Source organism: Helianthus annuus, chromosome 6, assembly GCF_002127325.2.
Source record: "Helianthus annuus cultivar XRQ/B chromosome 6, HanXRQr2.0-SUNRISE, whole genome shotgun sequence".
NCBI classification, from domain to species: Eukaryota; Viridiplantae; Streptophyta; class Magnoliopsida; order Asterales; family Asteraceae; genus Helianthus; species Helianthus annuus.
In genome coordinates, this window is record NC_035438.2 from 37,679,433 (window position 1) to 37,699,784 (window position 20,352).

Here is a 20,352-nt window from a genome sequence, read left to right on the forward strand (position 1 = left end):
AATCTCTGTTGTACGAAAGTACAGACCTGATCTCCGATCTATCGTTGAAGAGAATGGATCCAATATACTCACCTGTTATGAGGAATCTTTGTGCATACCCTGATCGCGGGGGTATGTCCTGATGTGGGACTCACGAGGGCGTAATGATTCTATTTTCAATAGCTTGTGTGGGGGCCATCGAAGACTTGTCAAAATTACCAAAAACATGATAAAACACGCTCTCCGAAGGTATGTTGAAAGAAGGATGCATGGATTTAAGCGGACAAACATACTGACAGTTTTTCTTGTGCCCTGGTTAGTAATATAATAGTAATAATATATAAAGAATGTGGCAAGTGTTGGTAGTATGATCTTCTGCAGGTAAGTTCGGTAAGCGTCAGTCATTTCAAGAAAATCTGAGTCAAATGAATCCTCGCAATGCAAGAAAGTTGAAGTTCGGAGTCAAAATGGCCCAAATTTTAACATCACTGTAAATATCCCAAAATAAACAAGCTTTCAAACTTAAACGGGCACGTTTTTCGAGAACGTTTGAAATCCTCAAGCAAAAACCAATATTTTTGAAACTATATATATAAGCCGGCGAAGATAAGATACCAGCGAACATATAAGTTCGCTGGTTACCTTTTGACCGTACCCTTATATACCCTTTAACCGTCATTTTTCAAATTTTTTACTCCATCACTTTCATCGCCGGTGTTTATACTTCACATTCTCGATCATCATTTTTCTTCCAAAATCATCAACACAAGTTTCCATTCAATCAAAGAATTTCAGGTGTGTTTTACTTGATCAGTTTATAGGTCATTGTTTAAATGATTACATGTTTAAATCTCAGTTCATGACAAACTTCATAAAATTGTTAATGTTTGGGTGGTTATTGTGGGGTGGTTAAGTTTTTCATTGAAAAATCGATTGTGTAGATTGTTGGTTTTTGTTTAGACATAGGCATATTCAGGGTCAGATTCTTATTTATCGTATGTTCTTGTTTCATCCATTGTATATATAATCTGATCTAAGGGTTGATAAAAGAATACTTTGAACAATATCAGTTAAAGGGTTTTGAAAGGGTTTTTCAAGAAAACGTTGAACACAGCGATGAATACAGCGATGTTAGCGATTTTAAGGGAAATCCAAAAGTCTCGAACGCGAGTTCGAGCAATCAGCGAGTGGTTTAATTCGCTCGGATAGCGATTAAATTCGCTATCCTCGCTGTTCAATCATTTCCGTTAATGAAACGCTACCTTCGCTATGTTCGCTAGCGAAGTATTGACTTGAAATCACAACCGATTCACCAGCGAACATAGCGTATTTGTCGGTAGTTATTGAATTCAGATGTGTTGGCGAAGTCAGCGTGAATATCAAGTCTTGAACGCGAGTTCAAGCACCGAATCATTGATCTACCTTGCCCGGATGGCGAAATAGATCATGATCTTCGCTGTCAGATCAGTTCCGGGTCAAAAACTTTGTTTTCGTTAAATTCGCCAGCGAATTTGGCTTATCTTTCCGGTAATCTGTGTATATGGCTATCATTAGCGATGATACAATCTGATCTGGTAGCGAAGTTAGTGTATATATTCATTTTTTTTTCTCTTTTTAAATCATATATGTCTTATGTAAATTCTTGTCTCGTACATAGTTTATCCGGTATCCGCACACTCTAACTTGCTTCGTTTTCTGTGCAGAATGGTAAAAGTGCTCGAATGGGATAAAACCCTCAAGCATAACCAGAGCATAAATCTGGATCACGTACCAACTGACTTTGAAGATGTATCGAAATGGGTTCGCAATAGCAGAATTGGTCATGCAGTAGAGACTTCCGTTCCTGTCTATCCTCTTCACATTCGAGAATTCTGGGAAAACGTAAAGCTGGAGTCAATAAACAACAAACCAGGAATCTCTTCAACAGTACGCAACAAAAGAGTGGAAGTGACAGAGGAAAGGGTACGTAAAGTTCTGAAGCTCAACGACAACGATAATGAACCACAAAGCATGAGTCAAGACGATATTCTTGACGGTTTCAAAGGAATGGGATACGCAGGAGATTTCAGAAATAAGAAGGAGATTAAAAGGGGCGGTCTAACTCAGGATTGGAGGTTTATTGTTTACGTAATTTCGACAAGTCTAGCGCATCGAAAAGGCGGGTTTGATGGCTTAAATTTGGAATGGTCTGCAGCTATGCTAAGCCTGTGCACAAATCAAAAATTCAATCTCTCTGGATTAATTTTCAATTATATGAGAGAGAATGCAAATGGAGCGACTTGGGCAATGTACCCGAGATTCATTCAGATGCTCATTAATGATCAAGAAAAAGACCTTCCAAACGATGGAAATACCTACAAATTCCACGTGCCCACAAGTAGACAATATACTGAAATCAAAACCAACGAATGGGTTTTGTTGCACGATTGGATGTACAGAGCTGAAAGACTACCCATCGTGAAAGCTGCATATCAGAAGTACAAAGAAGGGGTCAAAGCTAAACAACAGAGAGCAGCACAAGCACAGGCCGAAGCAGCCGCCAAAGAAGGAAGTAGCAAAGAAAAACGAAAGGGCAAGCAACCTGCAGGTGAAGAACCTCCTAAGAAGAAAAAGACAACAGGAGGTTCTGAACGTTTAATGAGTTCTGCAATCAGGGCGGCTCAAACTGAAGAGCAACGCAAAAATATTCAAGATCTAAAAGCCATGCATGTAATACAGGAGAAAGAGAAACGAGAAAAGAGCCTGAAACGTAAAGAAATATCTTCTTCGGAGATGCCCGAAGTAGTTCCTGAAGAAGTTCAAGACCTAAATGACTTCGTTGATCAAATTCTTGTTGATCCTGACGAGGCACAAGCACGCGAAGGTACTTCAAGGGTTTCCCCAGTCAAACCTACCAGAATCTCAAAACCACCCGTTGTTCCTCAAAGACTACGTCCATTTCAAGATCTGTATGATAGGCTCATAAAAGACACCGGGCCTTCTGTGGCGAAAGAAATTTGCTTGTTGAAAAATCAAGTCAATGATACAAACATCCTAAGAGAGAAACTCAAGGATCAAAGAAAGAAAAACAAGGAAATGAAAGAATACATGGCCAAGCAAGCCAAGTTTGTCAGATTTCAACAATCCAGTTTAGAGAAGCTCTACCGAATGATGAGGGGAATATGTGAAAAGGCAAACATTGAGCCGATGTTTACATTTGATGAAATCTTCGATTTTGAAGCTTTCATTCAAGAAGAAACGGCTCGAAAAGAAAAAGAAGCCGAAGCGAAGAAAAGGAGATTGGAATCGGTTGACAAGGCATTGGAGGGAAACGAAAGCGACGAAGAGGAAGTAGATCGAGAAATTATGCCACCAACCTTCGTTGAATGGGGGCTAGAAGACGAGGTTTTATATGAGCAAGAAGATGGCAAGACTTTCGCTCCTGAACATCCTGAGTGGTTCAGAAAAGAACGAGAAAAGCTCCCTGTTCTGCATCAAGTGATAAAGGTTGTTAAATCTGAAGAGACTGAGAAAATAATAAGCTGGATGTATGACAACCTCAGGGGCATGTTCGTTGTAAAGAGACGGGGTGGTGTGATACAATATTTCGCAACTGGGTTTGATCTCTTCTCACTCCCAAGGTGGGATTTAAGAGAGCTTGGGCGTCTAAACTTGCTCAATCATGGTGACAGGGGCATCGGAAGAGACTTTGAACGTTTAATTACAAGCGAATGCGACAAGAACTTCCCGAATCATGCTCCACAGCGCCCAAGACGCCGAGTGTCCAAAACAACGTTTGATCCAGTAACAGGCAAGGGAAAGGTGACGTGGGTTGTTAACCCTGCTAAAGTAGTCACCAGAGTCAAGCTTCCGGAAGAAATCCCTGTGGCACTTAAGGATTTCAAGAAATGGTTCTACGACAGTCAGACCGGTGAAGCTGTGATAAGATCGAACGACAATGTTGATATTCGAATACTGGATCCTATGGATGTATTTCAATTCGGACTCTCTGATCTCACCATGCTAAACGCTAGGCGTATCAATGTCGGAGCTGGAAACGCAAATCTTGAAGAGGCAGCACTGTTTCAGCGTGCAGTGGAACGTGCCTGGAGTCTAAAGAGGGAGATGCTCGACATGGTAGACAAAATACAGAAGCGAAAAGAAAAAGAGCAGAAAAAGAAAGAAGGTCGAAGGAAAAAGAAACATGAGAAAACCATGGAAGGAAGTTCCGCCTCAACTGCAAATCCAACCACCACTGAATCTCAAGTCACACCAACACCTCCGGCCTCATCCACATATGAGGCCACCAAGGAGGATCCAAAATCAAGTGAAGCTGTCATTAACCAAGAACCTCCAGTAGCATCAACGGAGGTTGTCGCACCAACAGAAACGATTATTGTGGAAGAAAATCCCACCGAGCCAGAGAAACAAACTACAGAAGATCCAGTGGTTACAACAGAAGATCCAGCGGTTACTACTGAAGATCCAAAGACTACCGCAGAAGAATGAGAAGACAAGCACGCAACGATCTAGGGGGGATATTGTTAGAGCATATGAGATCGTTGGTACTTGTGCTGGATCAGTTTAATTGTAGTTTGTATGCATTTTGAATGTTTAGGGGTTGTTTTTGTAATTATCTAGAAGTTATATTCCTGACCTAGTGTAGTTAAGATACCAGCAAATTTATAAATTTGCTGGTTAGTCAGGACACTAGTATAAATACCCCAAGCATTGTAACATTCTCAAGCTTTTGGCTCTTGGTGCAATAGAAGTGTTGTTTACATTCTTGTTGAGCTTTAATCTGATTTCCAAGGTTGTGTATTGTTATATCTTTCTGTTTGGATTCAATACAACACTAGTTGTATTCATCAATCCATTAGCTTCACCTTCATCTTCATTCTTGACATTTCTTGACTATTCATAGTTCAAACACTTAATCAATAGGTGTTTTGGACTAAAACAACCAACCACTGTGATCCGGATACGTTTTGGGATCTACAGAGTCAATACCAGAAGGGGTAGAAACTGAAGGTGAACAGCTAAGTGCTGAAACAGTGGATGAAGTTGCTGAAGCAGTGGTTACTGCAGTTGCTGGTGAACTACTGCTGGGAGAAAATTCAGAAACCCTGATTGAACCACTAGATCTGACCCTTGGTCCAAAGAAGACAAAGACAAAGAGAAAGAAGAAGTGAAGAAAGCTGGTGAGGAAGAAGGGAGAGTTGATGAAGAAGGTGATCATCAATGTGATTGTGCCATGATGGCTGCTGCCAAGGTAACACTTCAAGTTCTTGAAAAACTGTGTTCAGACAAATGTATTATTGCATTTGCTAACATTAAAGAGGTAAATGAAAACCTTAGGGATAAAGTCTTGTCTGATGAAGTCAAATTTGAAAAGTCATTAAAAGAACTTAGAAACAAATTGGCTGAAAAAGATAAAGTGATCAGCAGTCTCAAAGAAGAGCAGAGCATAACCAAAACTCAACTCCAAACTATGGTAGAAAAATACCAAGTTTGCAAAAAGGAGTTGGAGTCCACCCAGATCACCTGTGAAAGATGGGTGGAATCTTGTAAAGGGTATGAGGTTATGCTTGCAAAACAGCTTGAAAGCAATGTCAAGTTTGGTATAGGACATAGAAAATATGATGATCTTGTAAACACTGCTGAAAAATAAGCTGGTTCAACTGAAATAATACCAACCAACAAGAATGGCCAAGAGGTTAAAATAACTGACAAACTTGGTAACAAAATTACTCTGGAAAGATCTGTAGGATCCTCAACTTTTGAGGAGATTGAGAAATATCAACTTAAACCCACATGGTCTGATGAGTGTGACATCCTGGAAAACTTCAAACCAATGGATTTCACAACCACTGATGGTGTAAAAGCTCCAAAAGCAAAGGTCATTCCTATCAAAGATATCCCAACAGTGGTTCAAAACTCTGTTGCAAAGGAATCTGAGAGAAGGAAGAAGAGAGAAAAGATTAAAAACCTGTTTTGTGATTTTTGTGAAAAAAGGAATCATCTAACAAAAGACTGCTTTCATCTAAAAGCACGTGATCTAAACAAAACAAGTGTCATTGTACCTGCTGAAAGCTGCACCATCTATGGTAAAAATAACCACAAAACTAAGGAATGTGTGTATCTCAAAAACTTTGATGAGAAAAAGAATGAGTACATTACAAAAACATCCTTAAGTTCATCAGCATCATCTGTCAAATTCACCAAGAAACAACCACTGTTTGTCCCAGTCCAAACAGCTGTCACAAAACAGTTGAATCAAACATCTGTTCAAAGAGATGTTCAAGTGACTGATGCACCTCCTGCCAATCAATTCAGGAGAGGCAAAGGACAACCATCATACCAAAGGATCCCACATGTTTATGAGGCTTACAAAAAGCCCTCTAAACCAAGAGTGAACAGGCATCCTTTTGGTTATCAACAGGTGATTGGCCAAGACCCCCAATAGTGGTTAGAGAAAAACATTCCAAAAAATGTTCAAACCCCTGAGCTAACCACTGTCCATGCATCTGCCACCATCCCAGACACTGTTGAGACCCTATCTAAAGCCTTATTGGCTTTGGAGACCTTAATGAACTAATCCTTTTACTTCATGTGCAGGGAGCTTTTGCATGCTTAGATAGTCTTTGGTATGTAGATAGTGGAGGCTCCAAGCACATGACAGGATGTAAAGCCCTACTCAAAGATTTCAAAATCCATGGAGGGGGTGATATATCCTTTGGGAATAATAGTAAAGGGAAAGTTCTGGGGTCTGGTACAGTTCAATCTGGAAATGTAAAATTTGAAAATGTCAATCTGATAGACAATCTGAAATTCAACCTCCTGAGTGTCTCACAAATGAGTGATAAGGGGTATGGGTCATTCTTCACAAAGGAGTGTTGTAGGATTGTTGGACCAGAAATGGTTGAAAATATTAAAGCAATAATAAAATCTAGAAAAACAAAACTTGTTGCTCAAAGAAGTGGCAATGTTTATGTTGTTGATATGTCAAAAGAGTGTCCCGGAATTGATGCATGTCTGTTCTCAGCTGCACTTAGCATATTATAATAACAATAGATCTTTTGTTCTTCTGTCAGCACTAACTCGTCACAAAATCTCAACTTGTTAAGGAATACTCCTGTGATTTTGTCAATCAACTCTCCCTTTTGCCTTAGCTGAATAAACTCTTCTTTAATCTTATTGATCACAACTTTTGGGATATGATGTTTAAGGAAAGGTACCTTAAACTATTCCCACGTCATTGTTCTCGTGGTCTCAATTCTTTGTTCCTTCTTAAGATGGTCCCACCAATCTTTTGCTTGACCCCTCAGTTAACCTGATCTGTAAGCTACGAAGTCGGTCGTATCATAGTGAGTTCTCTCGAAAACCCCTTTGATATCACTAATCCATCGTTGACAAACGATTGGATCAACTTTGCCATTGTAGATTGGAGGTTTACATGCCATGAACTTGTTATACGGGCATGCCTTCACTTTGGCCTTGTCCTTATCTTGTACGAGGCCTTCCTTCAGATCATTTATCTTTTCCTCCATCGCAGATAGAATCGTGGTTTGTAGTATATCCATTATTTGTGGTAGACTAGCCTCCAAAGCTTTCCAGACTTCCTTGGAAATCTTATCTTGCATCTCTTCCGTTATAAGATATACCGTGTCTCCTCTAGTTGTATCAGACATTTCTTTAACTGAAATGTCCACAATAAGTTGATTAATAAGTTGTTCAATTTATTTCCATCTAATTATATGGAAATTTATACTCATCACACCGTATCACATGTGATGTATCATTCTTTTTCGGTTTGGTCAAGTATATAACTTGCCTCGCCTTTTATGCTTAGTGTATTTCCTGGTTTCAAGTGTATTAATACACTTCTCCCATACACTTTTACATTTTTTACTTCTCTAAAACTTTCAATTAGAACTCATTTATAGCTAGTTCTTACCGGATGTCTTGATAAAGCCTTGAACTGAACACATTTCGTCTTTAACCTTAAGCTCTGATTACCAACTTCTAAGACCCGTGTCCATTTTAAACATATAATATATGTTAGATTCGCATTCATATACTTAAAATGCCAATTACAAAACGCCCAACATGATTCTTAGTTGTTTCGGACTTTAGAGCTATTCAAAAGTAAGTTCTAAAACATTTACATCAGTTTAGATTAACAAAAGGACTAAAACGAATGCGAAAGCTTCGATGATATAAGTGTTCGGTTCTTGTTCCAGCTTGATCCCATCCATTATCCACAAACTAGAGGCCTAAACAACAATTAAAAGTCTTAATTGTTAGTAAGATAATGTTTAAAGATAATTTAATATCTCAGAATACTTGATAAAACAAAAACAAAAATTTTAAACTATCCCACCGTAGGGTACGGTCTGAAGACTGTAGCTTACGGTCCAGTTAAACATAATTGGGCAGGAGGTCTACACCATAGCCTACGGTCTGAACTGTAGGTTACGGTTCAATGCTGCAGTTTTTAATTCCACTTTTGACCTTTTTATAAAAATAACCATAACTTGCGTTTCGTTTATTCATATAACCTCCTGTTTCTTCCAACATGATCGTAATTTAGTCCTCTATCATTTGGACTCGAAATCCAACGTCTGAATTATCATAATTCTAAACTTATAAGCTCTTATGAATGTTTTCTATTATCTAGGCTCTATTCGTGGGATTTATGCATCCGTTATCTAATATGTGTTTCATTTATTTGACCCATTCAACTACAAATAGTTGAACACAGTTAACATAATTTCCATATACGGAATTCTGCATCTTCTAGTCATACTCACCACCCGAGTCTTTCACATTTAAACCCGCGTTCCTGATTCTCGGTTTACGCGTATACTTGATTTCCTACCCATTATCCGGGTATTATACTGAAGTCATTACTTATGCAACCATTCTGGTATGCATTAAGACCTCATTTTGACCTGTTTGGTATCCACCGCTTTTAAGTAACCAAACCTTTAATACTTTTATCATTTTGACCCGTTTGGTTTATTAGCGAAATCCATCGCTTTACGTAACGAAACCTTTCATACTTTATTTTGACCCAATTGAATGTTTTAGTGAAATCCATCACTTTCAAGCATTCAAACTAATACCAATTTCTTATTTTGACCCATTTGAATGTTTTAGTGAAATCCATGTCACACCCCGATATTTTAACTACAAACCGGTGGGCCCGGTGGGGAGTATCATGACATAGTTGATATCATCATAGTCAATTAAACACAGTTATAGCACAGCGGAAGGCTTGGAAGGTAAATTACTATTACAAACAGAAAGTTCAAAGTACGAATAAAAGAATATACAGACGGTTGTAAAGAAAAGGATCCACAGGCGGATCTAAATATAATACAAAACAAAGTTCAACAGACTTAAGGCATTACGGATTTGCAAGATCCTCTACTTAATGCCCAGAAGCTCCCAGCCTAGTACGTGTAGTACCTGTCACTTAGTCTTTTAAAAATACGTCAGTTTACACTGGTGAATACAATTAACCGACTCTTTTGGAAAGTGTTTATGAAAATTGGTTTGGATGCACAAAGCACAAAAATCTTTTATAACTTGGGACAATTATTATTATAATCTTGTATACATGTTTACATGTTTGTCATACATTTAGGGCCCGGTATAGAAGCCGAGACATGATTAACTGACACACCACTAATATAAACCCACAAGGAGTTATCCCCAACAATGTGGGTATATCTTTTTACATACGCAACTGTCAGGTGTATGCCTACACCCCGTTCTTAAGTCGTGGCCATTTGCAATTAAATGAGCCGAGGATATCCAGGACACGGTCGCATTAACCCCCAATGTTTATGTTAACAAACAAAACAGATTAAAACGGGTTATGTGAATTTATTAATCACAATCAGATTAAATGATCCCATACCCGACCAAGCGGTAATATTTTACCGTATCCCAAGCCCGTATAAGGGATAATAAGTTAAAAGTATTTACCTGAGTTTCTAATTGCGGGATCTATCTACTCAACCGTATAATGTACTCAGACTCGTGAAGGTAGCTTTTATCGGGGCTCCCTAATCTGGAACGAAGGTTTTATTAACCTATTAGATTACTAACGGGTCTTACTTAAGTCGTAGACTTAGACCGGTTAGTTTAAAGTAGGATTTACGGTATAAAACGCTAGATTAAGCGATGACCGGATTGGAATGTAGTTTAGACCCAACAAGTATAGAGACTTTTATTATATGGGTAAACTAAATACATTCTTGATTTTGAAGTTCAAATGATAAAGTTTAACCCGTTTCGGTTAATTTATGCAACTAGTTACATAAACCGAACATAACGCGTATAAGCATAAATAGGTAACTGGATGAGTCATATACAAGTCTCATATGTTATTATGCTTAAAATATGTTATGATATCAGTAGGATATCAGGAAGTATGCCCTTGAAGATTTTAAAACCGAATTTAGCTCCATAAGGGCATTTTGGTCATTTTAAGATTTATAAAAGGGGTTTATATGCAAACTAAGATTTTGGTCATAATCATTCAATAAAAATATATAATTTATGATATTATAACAGTAGGATATCATACATATGTGTGGTTTATGATTTTTAGACAAACTATGCACCGTAGGGGCATTTTGGTCATTTCACACATAGTTTTAAGGACTTATTTAGGATTCTGAGTTCATGACTTACACCTACTGTAAAAAATATTAAAAATGGTTTATAAAATCAGTAGGTAACAAGTCTTGGGTGCTAAGTATGGTTTAAAACCACACTATGCACCTTAATGTCGTAAAAGTCGATAAATGACGATTATTTCGATGTTTAGTAAATTCTGAGGTTTATTTATGTTAATCATTTTTAAAACCCAATTTATGTGTGAAAAGGGCATTATCGTCATTTACTAACTTCATGCAAGGACTTTAAGTTAAACTCAGAAAATAATCTGTTTAAATATCCCAAATAATTCCAAATATGATATCATATCAGTAGGTAATGAGTTTTGTGCTAAAATTATGCTTAAAACTTATTTTATGTGATAAAGGGCATTTTAGTCCTTTTTAAGCATGTTTTATGATTATTTGAGTGAATTCAGTTTATGACCAGAACGTAAATGTCTAAATATGCTAAACATGTTTACAAATCAGAATGCAACCCATTTGCATGTTGTATTATGTTTAAAATCTCATTTTTACATAAAAGGGCATATTAGTCAATATTAAGCATAATAAAGGAATCAAGTAAATAAACCCAGATTACTAGGTGACCATGTAATATAACCTTAAAGGGATATACTACTACATAATATGGTCACAAAGGAACCTTAATACATAAAGGAAATAAGCTAATACGGGTCAGAACTGAAAGTCAAAGCAAAAGTCAAGCTTTTGCGACTTTCGGTTATGAACCGAGCCTAAACTTAGAATTGTCGGGTTGAACATGTTTAGACATGTTCTAATAATGTTTACCAAGTTATTAAAGTGATAAAACATATTTTATAAACTGAAAGTCAAAGCCGATTTGCGGCAACTTTGACTATCGGCTTTTAAATGCATAAAAACCAAACTAGAGTGGCTAAGGACACTTACAAAGGGTCCTAGCTCTAAACTTGAACTATGGGGAGCTTCTTTTTTTATCAGGAACCTCAGAGAATGCCAAGCAAGAGAAAAGAGAGTGATTTTTTAAAATGAGCAAGGAATGAAGGCAATATGAGGCCTCTATTTATAGTGCAAAGGATCTTCTCAAGATCATTTCAGGTGTTCTATGGTGTTCTAGGATGTCTCCAGGTGTCCCTAAACGAGCTATGAGCAGCCATGCAGCCCCTTGTATTGAAGGAAGTGGTTTGGAAGTATATGTGTCGAGAATAAGCAAAAATTCGCCCAGTAACAGTCTTTACGGACCGTTAGCAGGGACCCCATACGGTTCGTATACGTGCTGACCAGCGAGAAAATTATAAAAGTTTACACAATTGGCCCCTTGACTTGTATAACCTCTATTATTGTCTTGTAACTTATTAAAAGCCAACTTTAGCCAATATTGGCCATACATGGGAGTGTGAATAAATATTCCAAGGCTCCCGGTTCGTAGGTAGACTACCCGAAGGTACTAGTTTCTCTCGTTGACCCTTTTAGTCCCTCCTCATACATCTTTTCACTCCTCGTTAACTTTAGTCCATCAAAGTTAACTTATTGCACGTTTAGGAATTATGACACGTGTCTTCACATTATTGGTCATGATTTTTGCGAGGTGTTACAATCCATCACTTTTAGACATTCAAACTTATCATTTGTTCATCATTTAAACTTCCAGGGTCGTTCATACGAAATGCATTGTACAAACCGAATTCTACAACTAATCTATTATAATCGATCATATGTTAATACAAAACAAACAATAATTTCTACGAAGCATAAGCTACGTACCTTTAATGCTTTCCCTTCAAGCGAGTGTCCGCTCCGTCTTGGCCACTTGATAATTCGCCCAATTTGCCTATAGAGTTCAATTCGATTTATTGTTTAGAACTCATAATACGACATATGTCACGTAATTTGTCAAAATCTCATTTACGTGATTCTTTCATACATTTTAATCAATCCATGATTACTTAGGCATTTCATCAAGCATCTTGCGGGCAAGATTTATATACTAACCTTTTAGGTCTAGACATTATCAATTAACCAAGTATACATACACCTTATTACCAAATTGGTTGATGCACATTAACTAGCATCAAAATTCAAAGTATCAAGCACTAAATACCATCCTCACAACATTATAGTTTATGTATTCTACATAAACCCAAAACCCACTAATATACACCTAGTGCTTCATTCAAACAGTTGCAATTTTTGGCATTTGATTCGAAATCTTTCACCTAAGGTTTGTTCCTAAGTTTGTTTGCATCATCTAGCTTACATAATTTTCATTAATTCATGTAGCAATCAGAATTTCAATTTACAACAATCTTTCTACTATCACCAAATATTAAATTGTGACATATCTTTTAATCCCTTGGATTAGATGATCACAATCACTGATTCATGCACGAATTTAAACTCCTAATAGACCTTTAATTTACCAATCTTGTAGAAATTAGGTCTTGGGGGAGTTCTTGTTCACCCCTGGTCGCACACACACCTCTGTGTGTTTGGGATTTTAAAATTTGTTTTATAAAAATCAAGTTTCATTTATTTACAATTTTAGTCCCTCCACTCTTTTCAAATAGAGAATTTTACTAATCATAATATATTAGTTAACTTAACTTAGTTGACTTTGGTTAGTTATGATTTAATATTTTGGGGTGTTACAAATAATTTGATCTGAAAGTGAAATCACACCTCTCAGATCATCCGTGTTCACTAAATTCTTCAATAAATGTGTGTTGATAATGTTTAAAATTTTGGATAAACATTTTGTAAGTGTTTTGATATAAACTACATCTCTAATGCATTAGTTTTTATACGCTTACAAACTGGTCATGCAAGTTAATATATCAATTTTGATGTTTTGCCCTCTTTTAAACACCTTTTTATATGTATTATACATATTAAATATATTTTTCGTCACATATTAAATATATTGTATGTGTTAGAAAGATCCACTTCGTTCTCTTATGGAACTCTGGACGTCAAGGGACGAACGTCAAAGTAGAGAGATTCTACAATAGAGAGATCTACGAGCATTCACAATGAATCCCTTATATTTATGTGAATGAGTTACTTATATTATAAGGAATGGTTGTGAGAGGTTTTGAATGGTTGTGAGTGGAGAAGAGAGAAAATGTTTCTATTAATCTGTAAAAATATGGGAAACACTGTTTACCCTTATAATTTTTTATATTTTTGAAAGTGGTTTAAAGTGAAAGAGTGAGAAAAGGTAATGATAAAAACAAAAAAAAAATATTATTTAGTTATAAAGAAGAGAGAAAAAAAGTAAATTTTAATGTATTATAGAAAAAAAAAGGATAAGAAATTGAATTTAATATACTAAATACCTCATTTCAAATGACAAATTGTAATGTTTTAATTATTTAACAAGAGTTTAATTACATTTGATTAAGATGTGTTCCATTTTGTATAATGCATGGCTCAGTTTTTTATATTAGTATGACTTGAGTTCAAAAAGTTAAATATTTGAATATTTTTTATGAAAGGTAAATTTTGTTTCAGCTTTGTTTCTCTAGTTCTTTTATTATTGAACTAAGATTTTTAATTTATCTAGTTTAAAATAAAAATTAGAGTAAACTGCAATTTTACCCCCTGGAGTTTGCGATGATTGGTACCCTTACTCCCCCTAGCGAAATAATTGCAATTTTACCCCCCCCCCCCCCAACGTTTGGTATTATGTCGCAAGTTTACCCCCTGGCGTCAATTTTGTTAACAGTCAACGTAAGTATGTAAAGGTCAAAGGGGAAAAAGGTAATTTCCAACAAACCATTATTATTATTATTATTATTATTATTATTATTATTATTATTATTATTATTATTATTATTATACTTCATCTTCTTCTTCTTCTTCTTCTTCTTCTTCTTATTATTATTATTATTATTATTATTATTATTATTATTATTATTATTATTATTATTATTATTATTATTATTATACTGCATCTTCTTCTCCTTCATATACCCACCTCACCACCACCACAACCTACCCTTCTTCTCCATCCTCAACCTGAATAACCTCAACCTCCACAACCCACAGCCATCCTTACACCGCAATCGTTAACCACCTAGATCACCCTAACTCCGCCATTTAGCCGTTGTTCACCTCAGATCCACCATCTACTCCACCGTAATCATCAACCAACAAATGGAGCTGACCTCATCCGCCATCATCTTCCACCAACCCGACAACCCACAAACCCTTATCGTCCACCATTGCCATCGGATTCCATCAACCACCACCTGCAATCTAACCCCCCAACTCCCTCCAACCTGAAACCCCAACCTCCTAAATACCGTTCATCACCGTTTACATTACCGGAAGCGAAATTACACACCAGATATGAGTTCTGATTGATCAGTTCTTTGTCGACGGGATTGATTGCGGGTTTCATCTGAGAAGAGAACTAAAAGTTGTATTGGTGCAGTTTTCTGTCGACTTCATCTTGGTTCGAGTCTTGCATTGCACATGGCACGAAGATCGAGAAATCATGACAAAGAGCTAATTTCGCATGAATTGTTAATTCCGCATGAAGTGATACTTGGTAATTCCGCACGGAATTAATAAGTAATTCCGTGTGAGTCTTAATTTCGCATGAATGTTTTTCCGTGTGAAGCATGTTTCATACGAAATTAGTGTGTCTATAAATAGTTGTGATTTCGTGTCATTTGGTACGGAATTAGTTTGGGTGTTTCCGACGGTGAAGCTCTATCGAAGTGTCTTCAGATCTGTAATCGTTTCAAAATCAATATACAAGACAGTTATTAGTTAAAATCTTGCTGAATTCATGCGTTATGTCTGTTTCCGCCTTTCATAGTGTATAGAACGCCTCTGATCGACTCAATTTGGGTCCGAAAACGATCCTACAAGTTGGACAAAGATTGTTCTAAATCAAGTTTGAATTGAATTTGATATTTTTTGGTGACAAGATTCAATTAAAAAGAGAAGAGAATACATCCAGAACCACCACTACAGCAACGAAACCTACATCAGAGATGAATATGATGACGTCATCAAACAAATTACTAGCAGGTTATATGGCGTATGAGTTTCTGACGAACGGAACAGTGTTAGGGCACAAATTCGGTACCGATCAGTCTAAAACGATGGCGTTTAGCGGTAATGAGAGGTATGAGCAGATTACGAGTTTGTTGATGGTGAAAACGGAGGGTGGAGATCGGATTTCAGGCATTCTGAATCCTACAGAGCTTCATCGTTGGATTGAAATGTCATTTTTTGTGAAATTAGGGTTCATGATGTGTTGAATGCAATAGAAGATTCTGGAAAAATATTTGTGATTGATATTTTGATGTTTTTTGGTGACAAGATTCAATTGAATTTGATGTTTTTTGTTGCAGGTTTTAATTTGATTAATGGTTTGATATTGGTGGACAGTTGGTGGTGGTTGTCGACATATAGTGGTCGGAGGTGAGGAAAAATGGGTGCGGGGCCTACACTATTATATAAGTATGGACCTAATAGAATGGGTGGTGGCTAGAGGTGGTTGAGGGTGGTGGCTGGAGGTGGTTGAGGGTGGTGGCTGGAGGTGGCTGGAGGTGGCAGTGGTGGTTGTGGTGGTGAATGGCGGTGGCAGGGGGTAATATTACATAATAGAACAAAACACAGGGGTAATATGAAAGGCATTATAGTCATTTCACATTCCAGTTAACAGATCTGTTAACAAAATTGACCCAGGGGGTAAACTTGCGACATAACACCAAACGTTGGGGGGTAAAATTGCAATTATTTCGTTAGGGGGGTAAGGGTGCCAATCACCCCAAACTTCAGGGGGTAAAATTGCAGTTTACTCTAAAAATTAAAATAATGTAATGAAACGAACCTATTATTATTATCGTAAAGTGATCATGGATCATAATATATATATATATATATATATATATATAGTGGAGGGTTCAAATGAGAAGAAAAATTTTGTAAGAATAAAAAAATAAGTTTTAAACCAATAGAAATGATCCATTTACTTCATTTAATATGTGTATTTAATGTTATTAATAAGGACATATTGTAATTAGTTAGCTAACTAATTAAATTTGTAACTCACTTTTAAATATAGTCTTTCAAGATAAAGTAACTTAGGGTGAAAGACAATTTCCGACATGTGTAGGATAAATTTTAGTATGTGTAGGATAAATTCTTAAATGTGTATGATAAATTTAGATATGTGTAGGGTAAATTTCGGTAAGTGTAAGATATATGTAGGATAAATTTTGAAAATGTGTAGGATAAAATATTTTTTGCTTTATTAACGAAAGATAACATAATTAATGGGAGGAGTTATAAACTATTTAATGTTTTACCATTATGCCCTTTCTTCTTTTTCTTCTCACATTAAATTTCTTCTCAAATGAACCTTCCCCTATATGTATATATATATATGTATATATGTATATATATATGTATATATATATATATGTATATATATATGTATATATATATATATAGTTTCTCCTTTTTCATATTTTTATCATTTTAATATTACAACATATTTTATAATTTTAATATTACAATAGATTATTATTATTATATTCATTTTTAACCTAAAATATTTTCTTTAATTTAAACTTTTAATGATTTTCTACTATCTGAACAACATCGTTACCGGTACCGCATAAAATTGGTATAGTTTTTTATTATTAGCGTCATCATATGCCAATTATTATGTATGATTTGATAGTATTTCTTTTATCTCGAACAGGTCATGTATAGTTGATTTTTTTATCATCTCAAACCGAACATATACCGACCAAATAACATCAGTATTCAAACGAGTCATATATAGTTATTTTTTTTAACATCACAAACCGAACATATAACGACCAAACAACATCGGTAGCGATACCATATTGGTTTTTATTGAATTCATGACCTGGTGGTATAAAATTCAATAAACACAAAGTAATATTCGCAATAAAGTATTTTTTGATATCGTAAGCTATATCGAGTGTCTGTACGATACCGGTATTGTAACGAAACGATACCGACCAAACAACACCGGTACCGGTAGCAGTATTCGTTTTTATTGGTTTTCAATCCATGTAAAAACGTGTTGATTAGTAGCGATTTCTATGTCGAGTGCCGCCGGTGTCGTACTGATAATGTAACGAACCAGACCGATAAAAAACAAAGGCCCATAGCGAAGCACGCAAAAATCCTATGTTATAAAAAAGAATATATTCCAAACTTAAGTACATAATAGCTTTGATTAAAAGTTTATGAAAACAAAAAAAGTTTAAATAATTGGTACACAAGGCACCAAACACAAAAGTAATCGACTTTTGACTCTTAATTAATAATTATTACCAATATATTCAAGAAAAAGAACACCATCCAAAGTGTTAGCTTCACATATCTGAGAGAGGTCTTGAGAAAACCGGTATACTTTGTGGGTGTCTAAAGAAATTTTCCGGATCAACTTTAGCCTTGATTCGGATCAACTTCTTAAAGTTCTCCCTTTTCCAATACCTTTCTCCCCATTCACTTGCTTCTTCATATGTAGCACTATCAAAACCCAAATCAAGATCATTGTAGTTCATATACGCCTCCCTTGGGTTACTCGTCACGTACGGCTCCAAAGTCTTATCAAAGCTTCGGAGCCAAGCTAACCGTCTGAGTGATATCAAGGTCTTGTCCGAAGGCTGATCCACGAAGTCCACCCTCTTGAACACTTGGTACAACACCCCAGCTCTATGGGGATACGGAATTGCTGTATCTGAGTACTCCTCCATCTTCCCACCAAATGTGTACATGAAGAGAGTCTGTGAGTTGTCGTTTTCAAACATCTTTCTCCAGAGCTTTCTTAGCCCGCTTCTGGGAATTGGAGTTCGGACATAGTCTGATTTTCCTTTGAAGCTCAGCTTGGGGATTGCTGATCGGTTCGCTAGAACCGATGTCGGGGTAGAGATGTTAAAGCCTCCAAACTCAAGGGTAGTCTGGACCATTCGTACTTCTTGGCAGACTTCTCGTGTCACATTGAGCTCTGGGAAACTTTGGTTCAACAACGGAAGCAGTGTGTCAATATTGCCTTGATAAATACCGTGAAACAATATTCGTACGGTTTTCTGAGTGGTGTTGCCTATATACTCGGTGTTAAGCTGAACTCTGATGAGTAAATCACGATCAAATTTCGGTAACACGTATTGATATTTATGGAAAATGTCCGTCGCACCTTGCTCGAGAGTATAACTCACCATGAAAAGAGTAACTCTTTCAGGCACCGGAACCAAATTGAGCTTCCACTGGAGAACAATTCCGAAACTGGAAGCACCACCACCACGAAGCGCCCAAAACAAATCTTCGCCCATCGATTTCCTATCAAGAATGTTTCCATTAACATCCATGAAACGAATATCCAAAACATTATCGGCACCAAGCCCGTATTTCCTCAACAGGTTTCCATACCCACCACCGCTCAAAAACCCGCTAACACCCACACCGGCCCAAATACCAGCAGGAAAATACAAGGTGTCCGTTTTCTGAGAAATAGTGTAGTAGAGCTCACCAAGCAAAGCGCCACCCTGGACCAATGCGGTCCTGTTTTCGACGTTGATCTCTATAGCCCTCATGTGGACGAGATCAAGCATGACAAACGGAGCGTTCGCGGTGTATGAGTTGCCCTCGAAGTCATGACCACCATCTCGGATCCTAAACTCGTATCCGTGTTTCTTGGCGCATAAAAGAGCGGTTTGGATCTGTGTTTCATCGGTGGGAGTAACGATGACTGATGGTTTCGGAATGTAGGATTTGTTAAACCGAATAGGGTCGGCTGCAGCTTGCCAAACGGGTATGTAAGAAGTGTTGGCCGGGGTGAAAACGAGTTGAGAGATGGTGGTGACATTGTTGGAATTGGATTGGAGACAGGTTATGAAATCTTCGGAAGTTGAAGTAACATCGAAAATGGAAGACAATGCTCCAAATGAAACACAAAATGAAAGAGCGAGAACTAAGAGGAACACTGAGCGAGAGATATTCATGTTTTGTTGGTTTGGTGAGTCTATTAGCACTTAATGCGCCTATTTATATAAGATGAACCCGAAGGCGATTGGGAAGAAATAAGGGGGAAAGTGGGATGTTTTTTTGGGAAATTACTAAAACAACCTTTTTGATCAAAAAAGACATCTAGCCTTTGACTTATGTTTACACCGAAACAGCCATCAAATGTATGACTAGATGCCCGTTGCCTACACAACACAAGTCACAACGCGCAAATAATTTTCTGTATCTTCTTGATATTTTTTTTTTCTTCTCCTTTAGTAATTTCGCACTAGGCAGCGGCCACGACTAGATTCGAATATTAGTCACTTTCAGCGTGCTTTTTTGAACAAATTCAACCAACTTGCAAGTTTGTTTTCAGCCCTGTGTGTTTAGCCGCCAGGGCCCATTCGTTTATGACAATTGTTTTTTAGTTATCGTTTGTTTTTTTTTTTCTATTGTATCTGATCTCTACAAACCTTCATATGTGCACTTAAGGCCACAGGGGGCGGTCATTGTATAACGCGTGATGGCACTTGAGCATGCGTGGAAAATCACAAGTTCCCACCGCCACCTCTTGTATAACGCGTTAATCTTCCACGGTTTGATGATTTCGTTATTTTCTTCACGGCGTTATTATTTTGTTTTGTGAGTGTAATTGTTGGTTGGGGGGAAATTGTTGGGTGTGGTGGTGAGTGATGACCACCCCACTAAAAAAGGTTGT

The 20,352-nt window shown here is 36.9% G+C and overlaps 1 protein-coding gene across 1 annotated transcript; it reads right to left on the minus strand.

The window, feature by feature from the left end:
- Nucleotides 1-17,814: 17,814 nt before the first annotated feature.
- LOC110865230 (berberine bridge enzyme-like 8) lies at nt 17,815-19,652 on the minus strand. The gene has a single exon (XM_022114461.2). It carries the CDS (start codon nt 19,628-19,630, stop codon nt 18,002-18,004), a length of 1,629 nt encoding a protein of 542 aa, XP_021970153.1. The 5' UTR covers nt 19,631-19,652; the 3' UTR covers nt 17,815-18,001.
- Between the last annotated feature and the right edge of the window lie 700 nt (nt 19,653-20,352).